This window comes from Dermochelys coriacea, chromosome 20, assembly GCF_009764565.3.
Source record: "Dermochelys coriacea isolate rDerCor1 chromosome 20, rDerCor1.pri.v4, whole genome shotgun sequence".
NCBI lineage: Eukaryota > Metazoa > Chordata > Testudines > Dermochelyidae > Dermochelys > Dermochelys coriacea.
The window spans coordinates 4419716-4440949 of record NC_050087.2 but is presented as its reverse complement, the minus strand read 5'-3'; the positions used below and the strand labels follow the sequence as shown (position 1 = coordinate 4440949).

The 21234-nt window shown below is 44.4% G+C and overlaps 2 protein-coding genes across 5 annotated transcripts in view; one reads left to right on the top strand and one right to left on the bottom strand.

The window, feature by feature from the left end:
* The window catches only part of GALNT6 (polypeptide N-acetylgalactosaminyltransferase 6), a 44613-nt gene that overhangs the window by 7820 nt on the left and 15559 nt on the right, over positions 1-21234 (top strand). For all 4 annotated transcript variants that reach the window (XM_038379155.2, XM_043506612.1, XM_043506611.1 and 1 more), the window contains exons 2-5: positions 4406-4996; positions 11567-11739; positions 18373-18522; positions 19965-20199. In XM_038379155.2, the coding sequence (XP_038235083.1) occupies positions 4509-4996; positions 11567-11739; positions 18373-18522; positions 19965-20199 (1046 nt within the window). In that variant the 5' untranslated portion in view covers positions 4406-4508. The remainder of the gene's footprint in view (positions 1-4405; positions 4997-11566; positions 11740-18372; positions 18523-19964; positions 20200-21234) is intronic.
* Positions 6634-7172, bottom strand: LOC119846039 (40S ribosomal protein S8-like). The gene is given in 2 exon segments (XM_038379157.2): positions 6634-6989; positions 6992-7172. Coding segments are annotated over 2 exon segments (471 nt in total). The 5' UTR covers positions 7158-7172; the 3' UTR covers positions 6634-6684.

Sequence of the window (21234 nt, the reverse complement as noted above, 5' to 3'; positions counted from 1 at the left end):
AATTGTTGAAGGATGGGATTTTTGGAGAAGGGGGAGTTAGCAGCTGTATTTTTGCTTGACTGCCTGTCTCAGAATTATGTCAGGCTGCTACAGTCTTGGGTGCCCTTTTAAAAAATTTTTTGGCATTTTCTCAAAGTCCCACAAAAGTGACCAAAACAGACAGCACTGCTGAACTTTGCTGCCTCATATGTGGCCCGTGGGCCATGTTCATAGAACCATAGAAATGTAGACCTGGAAGGGACCTCGATAGGTCATCTAATCCAGTCCCCTACACTGAGGCAGGACTAAGCATTATCTAGACCATCCCTGACAGGTGTTTGTCTAACCTGTTCTTAAACACCTCCAATGACTGAGATTCCACATCATCCCTAGGGAACTTGTTCTAGTGCATTACAGTTGAGAAGTTTTTCCTAATGTTTAACCTAAATCTCCTTTGCTGCAATTTAAGCCCATCGCTTTTTGTCCTGTCCTAAATTGGTCTCCATATCTACTTATCACCCTCCTCTTTATAACAACCTTTTATGAATTTGAAGAGTTATAATTTTCCCCCTTCCAGTCTTCTCTTCTCCAGACTAAACAAACCCAATTTTTTCAATCGTTCCTCTTAGGTCATGTTTTCTAGACCTTTAATCATTTTTGTTGCTCTTCTCTGGACTTTCTCCAGTTTGTCCACATCTTTCCTGAAATGTGGTGCCCAGAACTGGCCTTATCAGTGCTGAGTAGAGCGAAAGAATTACCTCTCAGTCTTGCCTACAACACTCCTGCTAGTACATCCCAGAATGATGGTTGGGTTTTTTTTGCAACGGTATTTCATTGTTGGCTTATATTTAGTTTGTGATCTGCTATATCCCCCAGATCCTTTTCTACAGTACTCTTTCCTAGGTAGTCACTTCCCATTTTGTATTTGTGTAGTTGGTTATTCCTTCCTAAGTGTAGTGCTTTGCATTTGTCAGTGTTGATTTCATTCTGTTTAATTCAGACCATTTCTCCAGTTTGTCAAGATCATTCTGAATTCTAATCCTGTCCTCCAAAGCACTTGCAATCCTCCTAGCTCGGTATCACCCAGAAACATAAGTGTACTCTGTTTGCCATTATCACTTTGAGCATTACAGGAACACAGAGATTATTTTGATTCGATGAGGCCATGGAATTGGAGAAATGGCTTGGAAATGGCTTATCAATAGAGAGGAAACACTTCCCATTGATATTTTAGTAAGAAGGAGAGAATTCCTTGAAACTGCCTAATGTCACTCATTAGTGGAGGCAGAACCCATCTAGGGACATATTCAGCATCAATTTTATTATTTATTTGCATTATTGTAGCACCTACAAGCCCCAGTGGTGCTAGGCACTATACAAACACATGACAGAAAGACTGTCTCGGTCCCCAAAGAACTTACAATCAGACTCAAGAATCCAAGCCTGTCTGGGTGTTCTTTCAGAGAGTTCCCAGGCTCTTGAACATGCTCCATCCACCATGACAGGCCAAAATAATCCAAATTAAGTGACCTTTCGGGCACGCTGCAAAAGATCTCTGCTTTGAGATGGCTTCTGGAAAGGGCTGAGGATTTGCAATAACAATGAAGAGGCTCAAAGGAATTTTTGTTGGTGGCTGGTTGACTGAGTTCCTGTTGGAATAATTGTTTTAATGCTGCTGGTACTTAATACTATTATCTAGCAAATGTCTTAGGGGACCTAGAGCCCTGGGGAGGGGTCTTGTATCATTTTAAATCTAAATAAAATCAGTAGGGAGATTAACATAAAACTGATTTCTTTGCATTAACATAAATGGGTATTTGTCAGCTTTAAATCTGTCACGGTTCATAGTGCCAGATTTCAGTCCCCAGATTGTTCTTTCTGCACAGTGCATACCCTTGAAAGTCAATGTTGGGATGGCCGCAGGCTTGCTTACAACTCTCCTGCTAAGGTGTCCCTGATCCCACAGTCCTCCTCCTAGCTAAAAGCAATGACCTCTACATCCCTGGAACAGCGATTTGAATTTTCCCTCGCCTTTAGAGATGCGGCCACTTCTTTCTTGGCACATAAAACCTCACACAGCCAAGAAAGAACAAGAAACCTTATTCAGCCCTCTGAGCTAATAGCAGGTGTCCAGTTCCACTTCAGGACATTAACCGCCCGTGTCTGTGTAATTACACAAGCTAAAAAATGGCTAACATATCTGGAAAGCTAAGGTGAGTAGAAAGTCGTAGAATCTGGTGAATGATGCTCTCAAAGTGTACAGGTTCCTGTTTATCTTAAGTACTTACAAGGCCCCATTTCCATAGTATGTGAGAACTTCATAATCTTTAATGTTTATCTTCCTCATATCCCCATGAGGCAGGACTGTAAACCACGTTATACAGATGGAAAAACAGAGGCACGTAAATTAAGTGACATGCCCAAGGTTACAAAGGATGCCTATGGCAGAGCCTGGAATTGATCCTGAGTCTCCAGAGTCCTAGGTTAGTGCTCAAACCACTGAACCATCCTGCCAGTGCCAGAAATATACTGATATCTAAATGGTGGGTGTGTGTGTGTAAGTTTGACACTTACTCCCTTCTGGATTGAAGTAAAGCACATATCACGTTCCTATGAATGCTCATCACTCCTAACCTGCAGATACACCTGTCTCTCTTAAAAGTCCAAATGAATCCTTGGTGCAAATAGACGCAACTCCTGGTGAAAGTACCAGGAATCCTGTGCATTCAGGTGGAGGTTGAATTTCGTCCTACCAGTTGTGTAGGAATGAGTTCTACTGAGACATCCAAACTAATATAGCCAGCCTTATGTCCCATGGTAGGTAATGATCTGATGCAACTAATCGAACTGCGACTACTTACCTATTTAACCAACCTGGAATTTAAGGTGTGTCAGCTAGCCTCCATACATGTAACTTTATTCCAGTCTCCACAGTGTCTTTCAATCCTCTCCCATCTTTGTTGTAGTGGGAAATAAATATCAGGGTTCTGTAGTACATAATAAAACAGTGTGTGTATTGTACATCTTCTGTAGATGGGTCTGAAAATATAAAGTCTTTGAGTTGCCTTGAGGCCAGTATGAAATTAGTTTTGATCTTTATCCATGACTCTTAGATCTGGGGAAAACTGAGAGGGGATGTAACAGTTTTCAAGTATGTAGAAGGTTGTTACAAGGAGGAGAAAGAAAAGCATTTTTTTCTTAACCTCTGAGGATAGGACAAGAAGCAATGGGCTTAAATTGCAGCAAGGCAGGTTTAGGTTGGACATCAGGAAAAACTTCCTAACTGTCAAGGTGGTTAAGCATGGTAATAAATTGCCTAGGGAGGCTGTGGAATCTCCATCATTGGAAATTTTTAGGAGCAGGTTAGACAAACACTTGTCAGGGATGGTCTAGATAATTAGTCCTGCCACGAGTGCAGGGGGCTGGACTAGAAGACCTCTCGAGGTCCCTTCCAGTTCTGTGATTATAGAATCACACAAAATAGTCTCCTTTGGAATTCTGTCATTAAATTAGAGAATGGGTCTTCAAACCTGGTGGTGAGATTCAAAAAAGTTTGGATAACATTTTTTGTTTCCATTTTTAATATTTACTGAAGCTGCTGTTTTAAGTACAGGACTGGACACGAAATTGCTAAAATACTCCAAGATGGGCTGTTGTCATGGTCTATCCAGCATGATCTGAAGCAGAAAATACTGGAAAATCTCATAAGAACAAACTCGTGAGATTTCAGCCCAGCTTTGCAGACCCAAGAGATTTGGATAGTCCAGAGAAACCACCAAAATCTCCACATGTAGAATGTGTCCAAGATATTGGAACTAATATTCCACACTGGAGCTGACTGAATATTTTGCAACAGAACATTTTCCCGTTTGGAAAATGCCAAGTAGTGAAAAGCGAAACATTCTGTGAGAACATATGGATTTTGTGTGGTTTTAAAATAAATAAATAAATAAATAAAAACAGAGCATTTTGATAATTTTGATTTTTTTACTTTAAAACTACTTTTCATTTCAAAATGTATGTTATGTTCTAAATTACAATCACTTTTTTTAAAAGTCAAAGTTGAAACAAAATATTTCAATTGACCTGAAGCTATTTTTTCTCCAAAAAATTTTATTTGGCTGGAAATTTCTAAATTCATTGTTTTGTTCTGATTGGGAATGAAAACACATTTGAAAATTAGTAGAATTTCCCAGGAAATTGAAGGCCCTGTTCCCCCAATGACTACCCCCCACACACTGTGCCAGTGGATCACAATAATTCCAAGGGGTCATGTCCCCTCTCTTACATCTCAAATGAAATGATCTATTCACATTGTACCGAGAATAAATTCCATCTGCTAGGTTCTTTACCAGTGGCATGTTAGTGAGGTGATCATGAGTTTATAGTAATAGAGTTCATACATATTTCTTTGTTTTCCCCCCAGGTTTGGAAAAAGACATCAAATGGCCATGGAATAGCCAAAGAACGTAAGACCCTGAAATGCACATAGCTCTAATTTAGTGGGGACTTTGGAAACATCCCTGAAGATGAGATTATTCCGGCGAAATTATGGCCCATTGAAGCTGGCTTTGGTGGGTGTGGTCTTTGTGATCTTCCTCTTCATAATACAGAAGGATGTTGGGAATGGGGACCACACCGAGGAGCCCTGGCTGAAAAACATTGTCGAGAAGAAAGACCAAGTGATTGACATGATGATGGGGGCAGTAAATAACATTCGTGACTCGATGCCAAAGCTACAGATCCGGGCTCCGGCTCAGCAAGAGGTGCCTTTGCAGAGCAGCAAGTCCTGCCTTCCAGGCTACTACACCCCAGCTGAACTGAAACCACTGATGGAACGACCGCCCCAAGACCCCAACAGCCCAGGAGCTGAGGGCAAAGCTTTTAAAAAGGACCAGTGGACAGAGCAGGAGACCAAGGAGAAGGAGCGTGGCTATGAGAAGCACTGCTTTAATGCCTTTGCCAGCGACCAGATTTCTCTCCAAAGGGCGTTGGGACCTGACAGCCGACCTCCAGAGTAAGAACTCCCCTTTCCTCCTCTTATGCCTGCTGTAAAAAGCGGCACAAAAATCAGTACCGTAGGAGAGATGGGATCTGTAAGCCAAGTCTTGGACTGAGGCCACATCTACACACAGAAGTTGCACCAATATAACTTAAATCTGTGTTTTAAACCCATGTAAACTTTAATTTGGGTTCATCATAAGTGATGCCAAAGTGATAAATCTATTCCTAACTGATTTAAGTTAAACTAAAATAAGAATGGCCATGTGGCCCTTTGCACCTGCTTAACTAAATCACCTTAAAGTAACACCTGAAAGTTACACTGGTTTCAACTGATGGAGACCAGCTCTAGATCAAGTGGAGAGGGGAAGACTTTCTGATTGCTATCCTCTCCAGAGCCTGATTCTTCACTGCCTTGCATTTTATCATTTATATTTGTGCACAATGAATGTGAAAAATGTTACACCCATTTCACCCAGGTGTAAATGATGACACAAGTGCAAGGCAAGGGAGAGTTATAGTTGAGGTTTCTTTTTTCAAAGCAAGCCAGAGGAATTAACCTCACATCTTCCAATTGAAGAGCATGGAAGATGTGTGGACTGCATTAAAAAGTCTCACCCACATCTCTGCAGTCTGAGTGTTCTCTGCATTACAGCAGTGATGCAATAGGGTTTTTTTAAGTTCTCTAAGCAGTGCTTCAGAAAACTCACTCTTTATCTAGCATCTTTCCTTTCTTAGGCCATCGCTAGGGTTTTTACTGTAGCTATTACAGAGTCCGGGCAGCTAGTTTGAGTCTCATTGACATTTTATTTGCTTTTCAGTTTTGATTTTAGGTGTAGCCTGGCATTCCCTTCCTTCTTAGATAATCAATCACTAACACCACCAAAATGTTTTTCTGAAAAGGGTTTTTTATGTTAAACCAATGTATATAGAACTTGCGCCGTTCCTTTCACAGACAGCAGCATCTGTACTTCTCATTTGAATGCTAAACTTGCTACTGCAAGCCATAAATATTTGCCAGGGTAGATGAGGTTCTGAATGGACACACACCCTAACTCATGGCATTGTTTCAGAAAAGCTCTATTGTGCATGAGGTGAATTTAGTTACTGAAACAAACTCCCCTAGATGCAGAGTCATTGAAACTCCCAGATCTGCAGCTGAGTATCTAGGCTAAATTCCACACTCTGAGACATCCAGCATCCTCCCATTGACCTGTGGAAGTTGCACGTATACACTGGAGGGCAGAGTTCAGCCCATAGGCACCAGTCCAGCTTGCTATATGTGGGTAGAGCCAAGTGTGTGAGAGATTTCCAGGGGCCTGTCTCTATTACAGAAGTTGCACTTGTGCAACTAAATCAACTGTACCTGAATTTGAATGAATCGAAAGCAGTTTAATCTAGGCTTAAATCAGTTTAAGTGCATCTATATAAATGGCTTGCACTAGTATATCTAGATTGGTCTTTTTCTTTTTTCCATTTGTTACCCCAGTGCAACTTTTGCAGCGCAGACTAGGTCTATGCCCAACGAGCATTAAAGTCAGGGAGAATGCTGATTTAACTAACTGCCTTATCTAGGACTGGCCAGTTACTGATGTGAAATAGTCCCTATCCACATGATTGCTTGACTAAGTTTCATGGAGGGTTTTTTTTTTAATAACAAGACTCTGGGGTTTTTATTCGGTCTTTTAGTTGTGTATCGTACATTCATTTTCCTTTCCAGGCCTTTATCTTCCTTTGATAGAATTCTAGTGCCTTGCTGTCCAGAATATAACCGTCTGCTCGGCCACACTGTCCAGGTCTGGAGGCGAGGCAAGCAAGCAGCTTTTCCTGCTGGAATTGCTCCTCCAGGATGCTGCTGAACTTGGCTTTCTTCTTCCGCTCGTCATATTTCTTCTGGATCTTCTTTGAACACTTCTTGTTTAAGATTTCTTCCTCTTCAGGAGTCAGTTTAGCACCCTTCTTGCGTCTGAGGGGCAAGGCATAGTGGGCTTCATACCACTGTGGCATGAGATGCTGTCAATGAGAACGATGCAGTTCTTCACCAGGGTCTTTGTCCGCACCAGCTCATTGTTGGAAGCATTGTAGACCACATCAATGATTCTGGTCTTGTGGGTGCAGCATTCAGAGCCCCAAGAGAAGTTGCCAACCTCCAGGGAATACTGAGAGACTGTGGCCATAGTTTGACTATTAGCTCTGATTAGTAGGCACCATTAGGACAAAGGGAGATCACAAGAAATCTCCCTACAGCAGACTTAAAATGAAAGCCTAGGGCACTAATTCTTTCCTTCTGCCCTCCTCTTCTGTCTCTTACACTCTCCTACCCTCCTTCTTCCTGCTGCCCTTCATTAAAAACCAGCCAACATAAGTCTCCCAGTGCAGATGTAGCCCTCCATTAAAGAAAAAGAAGTCTGCCTACTTCAAAAACACTTAATTCCCTGTTCTCAGACTGCTCTTGGCTTTGATCGATTTTTCCCTTTATTCCTAGGAAGGCCTGCCCTAATTTTCTTTCTTAGCTGAGTGGAACAGCCCCCTACCTTCCTGCTATGGCTAAAGGAGTCAAATGTGCAAGACTTGGCTTGACCTTCCTGTGGTCTCAAGCCAGGCACTCTGAGACTTCAGCCTGCCCCATTGCTGGGAAGTTGGGTTAGGAAAGGCTTTGTAGGGAGGGCATCCAAGAAAATGGCTTTGAATAGTGGTTCGAAGCCCAGACCCGGTTTGCAGACTGCTTCCCAGCAGGTAATTATCTTTGCCTAGCAGGTGTGGCTATGACAATGGAAGGTCGCTGAGTTGTGGAAGGGAAAAGCACAGGAACGGTATTCAGTCAACCGAAAAGGAATAAACCAATTTAAATTAATGTGAAAAGCGCTTCAGAACCGAAACATAAATCGGCTAGCTGGAGAAATTGGCTCTGCTGCTCAGCTGGAAGGGGCCGTCATTGTTTGATTTCAAGGCCAACGCAGAGCCTGATCTGCCATGTGGAACGCTTCCCCTTTTGATGTGCAGCTGAAGTACGTAGGATGTAAGAGGGCCATTCACACACCCTCTAGAAAATTCAAAACGGGGCTAGCATGCAGTTGAGTCAAAAGAGGGGGTTGGGTTTTTGGGTGGGTTTTCCCCCCCCCACGCTAGCCCCAAAGTATTTCAAGACTCATTTTGGTGCCATCCTTAAGAGCAGCCTATCCCAAATGTCATGGATATTGAACTGGCTGTAGCTAGGAGCTAACTATTTTCTTATTCCAAAAAGAGTACAATTCTATTTACATATTCTCATACGTATACTATTTACATATGCATTGTATTGACTGAACAGTGAAAGATTTTCAGATGTATAGTAACTTTGGGATACCTGAAGTGGTACCTTAAAGGGACCGGATTCTTCCCACCCCCCTTCAAACAATGTTGAGCACTTGATATTGGAAAATCAGGCCACTTTAAAAGGTTTCGTCTTAGGTGCCCAAAAGCACTAGATGTGTGGGAGGAGGGGTGGTGAGGGCACTAGCCTAGGACTCTGGAGAGCTGGGTTCTAATGCCTGCTTTGTCAGAGACTTCCTGTGTGACCTTGGGCAAGTCACTTAGTATGTCTGTCCTCAGTTCTCATCTGTACAGTGGAGTGTTGGCAGGCTAAATAGACTAAAAGACAGAGGTGCTCCAATGCTAAAGTAACAGAGGGCATGGAGGATGGGCACTTTGGCAAAGCTTAAAGCTTGGAGGTTGCAGCCTGGCTGTCTAAGTGCTTTAGGAACTTGGTTTAAACACATTAACTCACTTTGCAGTGATTGTTAAGGGGGTTTGTGAACTTTTCTTGCTGGAGGAGTGGGGTTGGAAACAGGATATAGAGCCAAACCCCCATTGAGAGCAGATACAAATGAAATGGGATGGCTATAGGACAGCCTACGGGAAAGGAAGGAGTCTGTCTGTTTGGCAAAAACCGCCACCATGTTTGTCACTGAACATTCCCCTCTGGTTGGTTGTGTTGGAGAAGCTGTGAATTGAGTGAACCACTGAAAAATGAGGTCGCCTCTCAGTCCGGAGTGATTCTTCAGTGCAAGCTTCTCCTTCCACTGCACCTGTTCCTCCCACGCACTCAGACACACTTTCAGAGCTCAGCTCCCAAAGTGGCCTTGCACATTAATGAGAAAAGATGCCCTTCTATATTGCAGTCATTCCTGGGAGCCCCACTCATGGTCTCTGTCCCCAAAAGCTTGGCAACCTAAGTATAAGGCATGATGAGAGCTGGATATTGTCTCTGAACATTGGGGATTAAACATCTCTGTAAAGAAATATCAGGAGATGTTCAATTTGCCGGTGGGGAGCATCACCCATGCTGGATTATGCACTGCAAATATGCATGTGAAGATGTCCTGACTGGGTCAGCTGCCGGGAGTGAGTAGGGGAATAGAATTGGTTGGGAATCTGTTTGACGAAATGATTTCACCCTCAGCAAGTTTGCAGATGACACTAAACTGGGAGGAGAGGTAGATATGCTGGAGGGTAGGGATAGGATACAGAGGGACCTAGACAAATTAGAGGATTGGGCCAAAGAAATCTGATGAGGTTCAACAAGGACAAGTGCAGAGTCCTGCACTTAGGATGGAAGAATCCCATGCACCGCTACAGATTAGGGACCGAATGGCTCGGCAGCAGTTCTGCAGAAAAGGACTTAGGGGTTACAGTGGACGAGAAGCTGGATATGAGTCAACAGTGTGCCCTTGTTGCCAAGAAGGCCAATGGCATTTTGGGAAGTATAAGTAGGGGCATTGCCAGCAGATCGATGGATGTGATCGTTCCCCTCTATTCGACATTGGTGAGGCCTCATCTGGAGTACTGTGTCCAGTTTTGGGCCCCACAGTACAAGAAGAATGTGGAAAAATTGGAAAGCAGCCAGTGGAGGGCAACAAAAATGATTAGGGGACTGGAACACATGACTTATGAGGAGAGACTGAGGGAACTGGGATTGTTTAGTTTGTGGAAGAGAAGAATGAGGGGGGATTTGATAGCAGCCTTCAACTACCTGAAAGGGGGTTCCAAAGAGGATGGATCCACACTGTTCTCAGTGGTGGCAGATGACAGAACAAGGAGTAATGGTCTCAAGTTGCAGTGGGGGAGGTTTAGGTTAGATATTAGGAAAAACTTTTTCACTAGGAGGGTGGTGAAACACTGGCGTGCGTTATCTAGGGAGCTGGTGGAATCTCCTTCCTTAGAAGTTTTTAAGGTCAGGCTTGACAAAGCCCTGGCTGAGATGATTTAGTTGGGGATTGGCCCTGCTTTGAGCAGGGGGTTGGACTAGATGACCTCCTGAGGTCCCTTCCAACCCTGATATTCTATGATTTTTTGTCAGAAAATGCCAATGCGTTGACGTACCTTTTGCAGAAATGTATCCATCTTAAGAAGGTTGAGGGGGGAGATGATTGCTCTCTATAAATATATCAGAGGGATAAATACAGGAGAGGGAGAGGAATTATTTAAGCTCAGCACCAATGTGGACACAAGAACAAATGGGTATAAACTGGCCACCAGGAAGTTTAAACTTGAAATTAGACGAAGGCTTCTAACCATCAGAGGAGTGAAGTTTTGGAATAGCCTTCCAAGGGAATCAGTGGGGGCAAAAGATCTATCTGGCTTTAAGATTCTACTTGATAAGTTTATGGAGGAGATGGTATGATGGGATAACGGGATTTTGGTAAGTAATTGATCTTTAAATATTCAGGGTAAATAGGACTAATCCCCTGAGATGGGATATTAGATGGATGGGATCTGAGTTACCCAGGAAAGAATTTTCTGTAGTATCTGGCTGGTGAATCTTGCCCATATGCTCAGGGTTTAGCTGATCGCCATATTTGGGGTCGGGAAGGAATTTTCCTCCAGGGCAGATTGGAAGAGGCCCTGGAGGTTTTTCGCCTTCCTCTGTAGCATGGGGCATGGGTGACTTGAGGGAGGCTTCTCTGCTTCTTGAAGTCTTTAAACCATGATTTGAGGACTTCAGTAGCTCAGACATAGGTGAGGTTTTTCGTAGGAGTGGGTGGGTGAGATTCTGTGGCCTGCGCTGTGCAGGAGGTCGGACTAGATGATCAGAATGGTCCCTTCTGACCTTAGTATCTATGAATCTATGACCCTTTGGTTAGGGCACCCAACTAGGGTGTGGGAGACCTAGTTACAAATCCCTGCTCTGAATCAGGAACTTGGTCCTGGGGGAACATGGATCCCTGCTTTGCCTGGTTTAGAACAGTGATATGAACCTGGTTGTCCCATATCCCAGGGGAGCGCTAACCACTGGGCTATCCTGAGGCGGGTCTCATCTTTTGAGAAACTTAGCAAAATGTCTCTGTTTTCTCCGGTTGCAGAAGGAGAACTTTTTTGAACTCTTGAATCTTTGCAGGACAGGAAAACCTGTCCAGCTCTATCTGGGTCCTCTGAATCTAACCACACAGGCAGCTGCTGCTGCTTGAGCTAAAAGATCAGGCCTGCGAGCTTGTAGACAGTAGCAGATCCATAAAACGGTGAGGTCCAGGCTCTCGAGGGCGACTAAGCCAAGAGCAGCCAGGGTATTACAAACGCACTCACTAACTAGGCTCAATTTCTCTCATAGATGCATTGATCAGAAGTTTAAGCGCTGCCCGCTGTTGCCCACCACCAGTGTCATCATCGTGTTTCATAATGAGGCCTGGTCTACCTTGCTCCGCACTGTGTACAGCGTCCTGCACTCCTCCCCTGCCATCTTACTAAAGGAGATCATTTTGGTGGACGACGCCAGCACAGATGGTGAGTTAGGGCCTTGGAACTAGTTGAGGGAAGCGGAGTCTGAAATGGGAAGAGTGGGTGATATGGGGGTCTCCTGCTCCCTCTCCCCAATACCATTGTAATTTAGGTACCTCATCACCGTATCTCATGGACATTAAAGGATTTAACCCTTGCAGCAGCCCTCTGAGAAATGGCACTGGGGCGCAGAATAGATTAAGTGACTTGCCCAAGGTCACGCACACAATCTGTGTCTGAGCCCAGTATTGAAACCAGGTCTCTGGAGTCTCAGTGCAGTGCCCTGTCTACGAAGCCTCCTTCCCACATGGCAATCTCTTAGATCCCTGGCTGCTAAAAGGCCCCTTCCCTCCCACTGGAAGGCTGGGGCCTGGTTTCTCAGTTAATTTTTCTGCATGTGGAGCAGGGCTTAAATAGGATTGGCATGGGGGAAAACTCCCTTTATTCCAGGACTGTGCAGGAGCCAACCCAGTTCCTGGGGTAAGCTAGAGCAGTCCTGTGACTGCCCTAACTTAAGCCCTGGGAAGTAGAGCATATAGAATAGCAATGGTGCATGCACTGTACATGTGCCCCTATACTGGGGGCTGGCAGCAGCATTGGTGTAGAGCTCTTATTAGCTCTATTGGCTAGAGAAGCTGCCTGTGCAAAGGACGCTCTTAGCGGGGCTGTATTGCACCTGCTTAAAAGCCATAGCCGCCCAAAAAGGGATTTACTTTATGGGCCTGATTCCAAGTTACATTAAGGGCTCTAACCTCTGATGCTGGCCTCTAGTTAGTCTCAAGTGGCTTCTCTTTCAGCTTCTGTGATGCACAGCTGGGTGTGAAAATGAGACCAGTCCACCTGCTGTAGGGTACTCAAGGAAAAGTAACCATACAGCACAGTCTGTTGCACCAAACTCAAGTGAAACTGGTCATCAAAGGGCCGAAGAAAGTTCAGTCCCTAAAAGCCTTCTAGCACAATTGCAAATAATTCCCATTAAACTACAAGGACGTTCCCTCGGGGCTGTGAGGCTGGAATCTTTGATCGGCCAGCAAAAAGCGGGGAAAAAAAAAAAAAAACTCCGCGCATGCAGCTGACGGTATTAAAGAAATAGTGAGAGATGACTCCAATAATAGTGAGCTAATTTCCACCCAGCAACAACAAAATGGTTCCGAAGATGCCAGCTTTTTCCAAGCTGGGCTGCAAAGAGTTGATTCGCAGACAAGACCCAGCCCACCGGAGGGGGACTCGGCTAAAATGAGAGCGCTGGAGAGTTCCTAATGGTTCAACCAGGGAAAGCCCTGAGGGGGCAGGAAGGGAGAGGAGGCAGGCCTCCCGATTGTTCTCCAGTCTCAGCCCTTTAATTTTTTTCTGTAGTTGTTTTCAGGACTTTATTGCAACCTAACTTGGCCCATCTGTAACAGATGCAGCAGTATCTGCCTGAGATTGCAGAGAGCCTGAAACAATAGCTCAGAGATGTGTGAACTGCCCCATTCGCTTCAGCAGGTGCTAACTTGGGTGATACTTGAAATATCAATATTAAGTGTTTTACTGCTTGCCAAAGCATGAAAGGAGAGGAAGTATTGTATTAGGAAGAGCTACATAATCTATTCTGTTTATTTTGGGCCTTTAACAAGAAGTGCCAGGTTTTGGAGAGGGTTAGTTCCACTTTCCTCAAAGGAAGCTTAGTTCCCAAATGTCTGTGGAATGCTGGGTTAATTATGGATGGCGCATTCCACTGATGAAGTCTGCTCAGCAATTGGCAAATGAGCTAGGCTATTTAACACTCTCTGGAAAGGAGACTTGCAAACTTCATTTTTCTTTTGGGCAGGTGAAATGAGTCACAGGTTCCTACCTGTGATTGTGGAGGTGGGGGCTAGGGAGCAAAGGTCATATTTTTGGCCTAGAAATCCTGACCATTCCTTATTTTAGGTTAAATGCCGCTTTCAATTTCCACATGCAGGGGAGGTGCAATTCCAAAGAGTTGGTAACATTCAGATGATCCCCTTTTTATATGTGGCGGATTCCTTGATTCTTCCCCTTGGTTGCACTGAATTCTGGGGTTTTTGTTTTGTTTTGTTTTTTAAATCTGGTCTCTGCACATACCTGTCTGCAAGTAACAACCTGGGAACCCCTCCCACATCCTGTAAACAGAACACATTATGCTTTCCATCCTTGGCAATTACTCACTTGCAAGGCAAACTGCCATTTAGTGATCTAAAGTAGTTGCAACCAAGGCAAACTAATCACATGGTTCAGCATCAGATCTGCCTGCAGCTTAGATCTCAGAGAAGATCAAGCTTTGACCAAGTGGGGGTGGGGATAAACAAATATCTTCAATGCATCCGATGAAGTGAGCTGTAGCTCACGAAAGCTTATGCTCTAATAAATTTGTTAGTCTCTAAGGTGCCACAAGTACTCCTTTTCTTTTTGCGAATACAGACTAACACGGCTGCTACTCTGAAACCTGCAAATATCTTCAGTTTGCTGCATGTGAATGGGCAGCCACACAGACCTCCACACAGTGCAAAGCCAGTGTGGAAGCTAGGGTTGCCACCTTTCTAATTGCTAGTAACTGGATCCCTGAGGCCTTGCCTCTTGCTCCGCCTTTTCTAAGAGGCACAGCCCCCATCACTTGCTCCTCTCTTTTTTTCCCCCTCGCTCACTGGATCATCTCTACTTCCCTCCCCACCCCTGGCTGGGCTCTCTCGTCTCCCGGGCTGGGCCAGGAGCTGCAGCAGGTAGGAGCTGGCCCCAGCTGAGCAAGGTGGGTTAATGACACAGCGCCTCCCCCGCCCTGCGGTAACCTGACTTTTGGTGTCCAGTCAGTACATCTGACCAGACGCTGCCAGGTCCCCTTTTCGACTGGACTTTCCAGTTTAAAAACCAGGCACCTGGCAACCCTAAATGGCACCCAGACACAGAAGCCAAAAACAAGACTGTTGGGGTAAAACCCAGACAGGTGACAACCCTAACTCCCTTTTGAGCATCATATAGGGCTGAGGGGTCCTTAGTTGGGGATCTGTGTTTATATGAAGACCATGTGGGCATAGAGAGGAGGTGAAGTTTATATTATGATTTGCTTTACTCCGTTTGTGGGTGGCTTTATTGCATTGTTTTCTTTTGTATTATGGTAGGACCTAGAAGCTCCAAGCCCCGCTATGCTAAATGCTGTGTAGACAGACCCTGTGCATATGGGGACGTGACTGTAGCACATATAAACATACCTGAGGAGGCTTTAATTGATCTACCTCGCGTACCGATAATAGTGAAGCCGTGGCTGTACGTGCCTGCCTGGGATCCTGAGTGCATGCTTGGATTGTGGCCATTCACTGCCGTTGGTACCAAGAGCGCTAGATTAAAGCTAGCACAAGTATGGATACACATGCTGCAATTGCACCTCTGATTGCAGTGTAGCTAGATCCATAGAAAGACACAGACCCTTCCCCGAAGAGCTTATCTAAAAGCATAAAACAAAGGGTGAGTGGGGAAACTGAGGCAGGAAGTGACTCACCCATGGCAGGGCCAGAAATAGAACCTAGGTCTGCTGAATGACTCTGTCTAGTGTCCTAGCTGAACGTTACCACCCCCATGTCCACCAGCAGGCAGGCTGGTTAAAATGTTTGGCGAGAGGACAGGTATGTGCCACGTGTGGTGATTCCTGCTCGGTGCTCAGAAGAAGTTTAAATTTTGCAACATGGGATGCTCTTTTTGTTGTTGCACTCTTCAGGGAAGTGTTCCTCCATGCACCGATAATGGAGCCCTCGTGCTGACAATGCAAACAAAATCAAGTCAGGTTTCAGAGTAGCAGCTGTGTTAGTCTCTATTCGCAAAAAGAAAAGGAGTACTTGTGGCACCTTAGAGACTAACAAATTTATTTGAGCATAAGCATAATGCATCTGATGAAGTGAGCTGTAGCTCACGAAAGCTTTTGCTCAAATAAATTTGTTAAAATCAAGTCAGTTGGCTGATGCATGTCCCCTGCTAATCCAGAGATGTTTCAAGCCTCCAATGACCTCTCTCGACGCTCTTAATTTAATGGGTGAAAAACTGGATCTCCCTTAAGATAGACCTGTCATTTGACACTTTAGCTTCAAGCCTCCAATGACCTCTCTACGCTCTTAATTTAATGGGTGAAAAACTGGATCTCCCTTAAGATAGACCTGTCATTTGACACTTTAGCACTTGGTTGTAAAGCTTTCAACTCATCTTTCTCAGCGGCTCTCATTTCCTGCTCACCACCCAGCCTGTTTAAAAGAGCACTGTAGATTGTCCTGTGAAATATTATGTCTCGTGTGCAGTTTTTATGTGCTATCCAGTCGCCTTGCTAGCTCAATGGCCTCTATTGTGCTGGTGTCTTTATGCTGGGGAAAAGGATGTTGATAGAATGGCGGAGGCTTTATTTTCTTTCAGCACCAAGTAGGACTACATTTTTTCCCCCCTACCCCGCCCCCAACTGCATCACCCACTTTACAGCCTAATTCTGTTGCGGATGGTTTTTACCAGCTGGGTTAGCTTCTGTATTTTAGCAGCAATTATTTATTACAGGAGCACCAAGTGGCTTCCTCATAGCACTAGGCGCTGTACAAACCGAGAAAAAGGCCCTGCCCCACAGAGCTTGGTCTAAATAGACTAGTGAAAGGATTGGAGGAGAAACAAAAAGGCGCAGAGCAGGGAAGTGACTCTCCCAGCCAGCCACAAAAGCTGGGGAAGGAATCCTGACTGGCAGGCCAATGAACTTTGCAAAACATGCTTTAACGTGGATTGTGCTTTCTGTTCTGCCACCATTTCCTGTTGTGGCCCTGGCACTGGAGCTGTGGACTCAGTCGTAACCAGTAACTTGAGTGCTTTTTCCACAGCTGTTTTGCTCTGACATTTAGAGAAGAGCAAATGGTGCTTCGCCACTTCCTGTCTAGCCTCGCAGCAGCAGCGGACTCTCTTGTTGCCACTCACATGAACTTGAATGTCCTTGGGGGAGCCAATGTGCCAGACTCAGAAGTTAGAGCTGCTGGAAGAGTGTAATTCCCTGCTTTGTTCCATCATGTGACTGGATCTGAGATTCCATTTTCACTCTGCAAATGCCTAGATTCGCTCTAATAATTTCCTTTCCGCAATCATTGCAGAAGATGATCCAGGAGTAAGGTCCTCTAGTCTGAGATTCTAGGATACCTGGGTTCAATTCCCTCCTCTGTCATAGGCTGCCTTGTGTGACCTTGGGCAAGTTCCTTATCCCCATTGTACAGATAGGGAACTGAGGCTAACAGCACTACCTTGCCTCACACGGGTGTGGGAGAATAAATACATTACCGATTGCAATGCCGTTTGAGATCTCCTGATGGAAAAATGCTATATGAAAGACTGGCGTTGTTATACTGGGATAATTAAATACATTAAAGGTTATGAGGTATCTAGATATTTACATGGCTTCCATCCCTGAAGAATCTAAAGTAGATATTATCCCCTGGAATGTTAACTGGGGAATGTTTCCTGGCTGCATGTTGAAGAGGCTTGTGTGACCTGATTTTTTTTTTCTTTCTCTCTCTTTCTGTTGGGGATGGGAGTAGCTTTGTGCACCTGCATTTCTTAGACCTGCCTCTCACCAAGTAAGCCAAGATATTTCACAAGGTTCCTCTTTCTCCTTAATCCCTTTCCCTTTCTTTGCTGAGCTCATCCTCTGGTGCCTTTTGTGTCATAGTAGCATCTGGCTGGAGGGAAAAACCTAATTTTTTCCCTTTTGTGCACTCGACTCTGAACCTGAGCCTGGTCTCTAAGCAAGTCACACTCCTCCCATCCCCAATCTGCTTGGTCATGATGAAGTTTTAACTACAGGTCAAGAGAATTTTTTAGTTGTATTGTTGAGTCCCAGACTAAGCTCTTTGATGGGAGAAAGCTGGAGAGATTATAGCTGCAGGAAGAGCTCCATAGTTCAGATTGCAGAATGCATTTCATCGCAAGGCCCACTTTCATTCTAACAAATAAAAAATCCTTTTTTGGTGGGGGAATGTCTCTTTTTTTTCCCATGTTTAGTCTCAAGCTAGACATGAATCTTAGTGGGGAGGTGGGAGAAAAATAAGGAAATTGTCTTGAGTCAGTGGGCTCTGCAGAAAAGATTTGATTTTTTTTTTCTTTTCTCCTGAGGAGGTGGGAAAGAGAATCTCCGTTGTGGGGGAAAACCAACTTTTAAAAAGTTGGCATTTGTCATGTATTTAGTCCTCTCTGTGAGGCTCAGACCTAGGATCAGCCTGGTCAATTAGTACGTATTTTGGGGTTTTCAGAGCTTCAGGTTGTGTTGATGCAAGTGCTGTATGCATCAACCCCACAGTGTGTTCTGCGTATTTAGAACTATGATGCTGCCACATTTTCATGATCATCAGCAGAGTTAATAACTTTGCTTTGGGCAAGAGGCACACGGGGATGAGGTGAGGAGATACCTTAGGGTGGTGGGCAGTCCTTCTGCTTTGGAGAGGCAGTGTTGCTCAGTGGATAGGGGACAGGACTGGGACTCGGAAGACTTGATTTTTATTCCTGCCTCCGCCACTGTCTTCATCTGTAAAATGGGAGTATCACTTGCTGTCTTTGCAAAGTGCTTTGAGATCTGCAGACCTTCTGAATTATGACCCCTTCTCACTTTCTGTGCATGCGATAAACTCTCCCTTTCAGACTATTTAAAAGACCAACTGGATCTCTACGTGAAGCAGCTGCAGATTGTGAGAGTTGTGCGGCAGCAGGAGAGGAAAGGGTTAATAACAGCACGACTACTTGGCGCTGGTGTCGCGAGCGGAGAGGTGCTTACTTTCCTGGATGCTCACTGTAAGTATAGCTGGGCCTTTCTGCCTCGAGTCAGCTTCAGGACCCCAGGTGTGGCTTTTTAACTGCTTTTGAAAATATTACTTAGAAATTAAATTTCTTTCCTAGAAAGAAACCATGCAACTTGCATTCCCCCCGCTTTTTGGGTTCTTTTCAGTCAGGCCTAGCCCTAGGCCAAATTGCGCACCAGGCAAGGAGCATCTTTGGCACATGCCCCCCTCCCCCGTTTGTTAAACTTTTGAATACCTTTATTTTTTGTATAGTATTTGTAGCTCGTTTCAATTCCGCAGTCTTAGAAAGTCATCAAACATTACATGTTAAGTATGGGAAAAGAAGCATGTTGCCTAAATAGGGGTTCAGTTGATACCTCTGGCATCTCATTAAATATGTCCATTATTCATCGCTACTGACGCTCTCCACGTTTTAAAACCACAGGTACTTTCACAATTACCCAATAAAACAAAGTTTGCAACAGCTGGGCTCTTGCTTCACTTCCCTTCGTTCTTGTATCTCACTGACTGGCAACACCCTGCCCCTTATATAGCCGCATGGGTGTGGCTGACAACATTGTAGGAAGTTCAACGAAAATCTAGTTCTCTGAAAGTCTGGAAGGTTCTATGAAGGTGCATATACAGCCTGAAACATCTTACTTCAAACGTTCTATTTTCCCCTTTGTCACTAACAAGAAAATCAGAACCTCAAGCCCAGCATCCCAGGATCACCTATCCCTAAATCCAGCCCTGTTTTCAGTCATGCCAGTTGGATAGTTACTTGCATTAAAACTGGAGCTTTGTGGTTTTGTGGGTTTTTTTCTTTTTTCTCCTTGTAACAAGGCATTTGTGTTTGGAAGCAGCCTGGGTTACTGGGTTGATTGTTTTTGCCTGTTTTCCTGGTTTCCTGTAGATAATCAATAGTCACACAGGGCCTCACGCCCACTGAGCAGTGCTTTATTCTGCAAGACAGCCGGTCAGTTGCAATGCAAGCCAAAACCAAAAGCTGTTCCTACGTGAATCCTTTTTTCAATTGTATTTGAATGGGATTTCTTGCAGCATAAAGTGCAGTTCTGTGCACGTAAGGCTAGCAATATATGGACCACCATGAAATGACAGCATTTTCCTGAAAATACAGTGGGTTCTGGCTGTTTTCTGCCCCCTTCTTAAGAGGCTTGAGAATCTTATTTCTCTCCATCCAGGGTGAGACAGATCTCACCAGAAGATTTCATTCATCATTTGTATTACATTGGTGTCTAGATGCCCCACCAGAAATGGGGGGCCATTGTGTCGAGGACTAGGTAAACACCGTAGGCCGTTCCTATTAAGCATATGCTTAATTCTTTCGTTGAATCTGGGACCATAGGGAGAGACAGGGCCTGCCTTAAGAGCTTGCAATCTAACCAGTAGTGATGAAATCCCACGTCTATGGTCCTCTTCCTTGCTGCTGCTTAGGTGAGTGTTTCCATGGCTGGCTGGAGCCTCTCTTATCCCGGATTGCAGAGGAACCCACGGCTGTGGTGAGTCCAGACATCACCACCATCGACCTGAATACCTTTGAGTTTTCCAAGCCAATCCAATATGGGAAGCAACACAGTCGGGGAAATTTTGACTGGAGTTTGACCTTTGGGTGGGAGGCCATTCCTCCTAAGGAGAAGCAGAGAAGAAAAGATGAGACCTCCCCTATCAAGTAAGTGCAAAATGAATATGCCTGTGGTATGTTGCTGTCTTCTGTGACCACTGCTTATCGTGCTGTCTCACTGGTTCTATATGCCCCCCCCCCCCCCCCGTCTGTCAGCAGCCATCTGTTGTCTCTTGTCTTAGACTGTAAACTCCTCCGGGTAGGGACTTTTGTTCTGTGTTTATACAGCACCTGACACAACAAGGCCCTGTCCGTGACTGGAGTGTCTGGGTATTATGCTAACACGCTATTTTTCTTTGTGGGCATGTGATACAGTATCGCACGCAATAGCTAAGGTGACCAGATAGCAACCATAAAAAAACCGGGATGGGGTGGGGGGTAAGAGGTGCCTATATAAGAAAAATTCCCCAAAAACAGGACTGTCCCTTTAAAAACAGGACACCTGGTCACCCTAGCAATAGGCAGTCATGAAAAGGAGTGTTTGGTCCTACTTGTCAGTCTAAGGATGTAGTTAACAAATACTAGAATAATTCTATGTGAGGAGCGTTTTTGGTTTGTTTTGTTTTTTCTTCAGGTTGCAAGGTTTTCTTCTTAGGGCTGGTCTAAGCACAGATATATCCATCCAGTCAGGGATGTGATTTTTGATTTATCACTTTGAGTTATTCTTAGGCTTGGAAGGGTTAGATTTTTTGTTGGCAAATGTCAGTAAAGGTCAATTTCACCATACATACACACACTAAGGGGAAAATATTTCCCTCAATAAGAACTGAAATTTACAGAAGTAAAAAGAACAAACAAAAATGCTGCTTGAGAACTTACTGAAGTTTGATTTAAGGGATATTGAGTGTGTATTTTTGACATGTGGTGGTGACAATTTGTGGTTTTTGTTGTGTTTTACTGTTATAAAGCTTTAACTTTCTGAATCTCGGCATCTGCTGTCATTAAACAATTGTGTGACACACACCCCCATGGTCCCACTCCCCAGAATTTTGCAGAACAGTGGAAAATTTAAATTGATAAAAATCAGGGGGTGGCGGGAAAGGGGATGTGTAGCAATAAACATCTATATTATCCATAGAATTT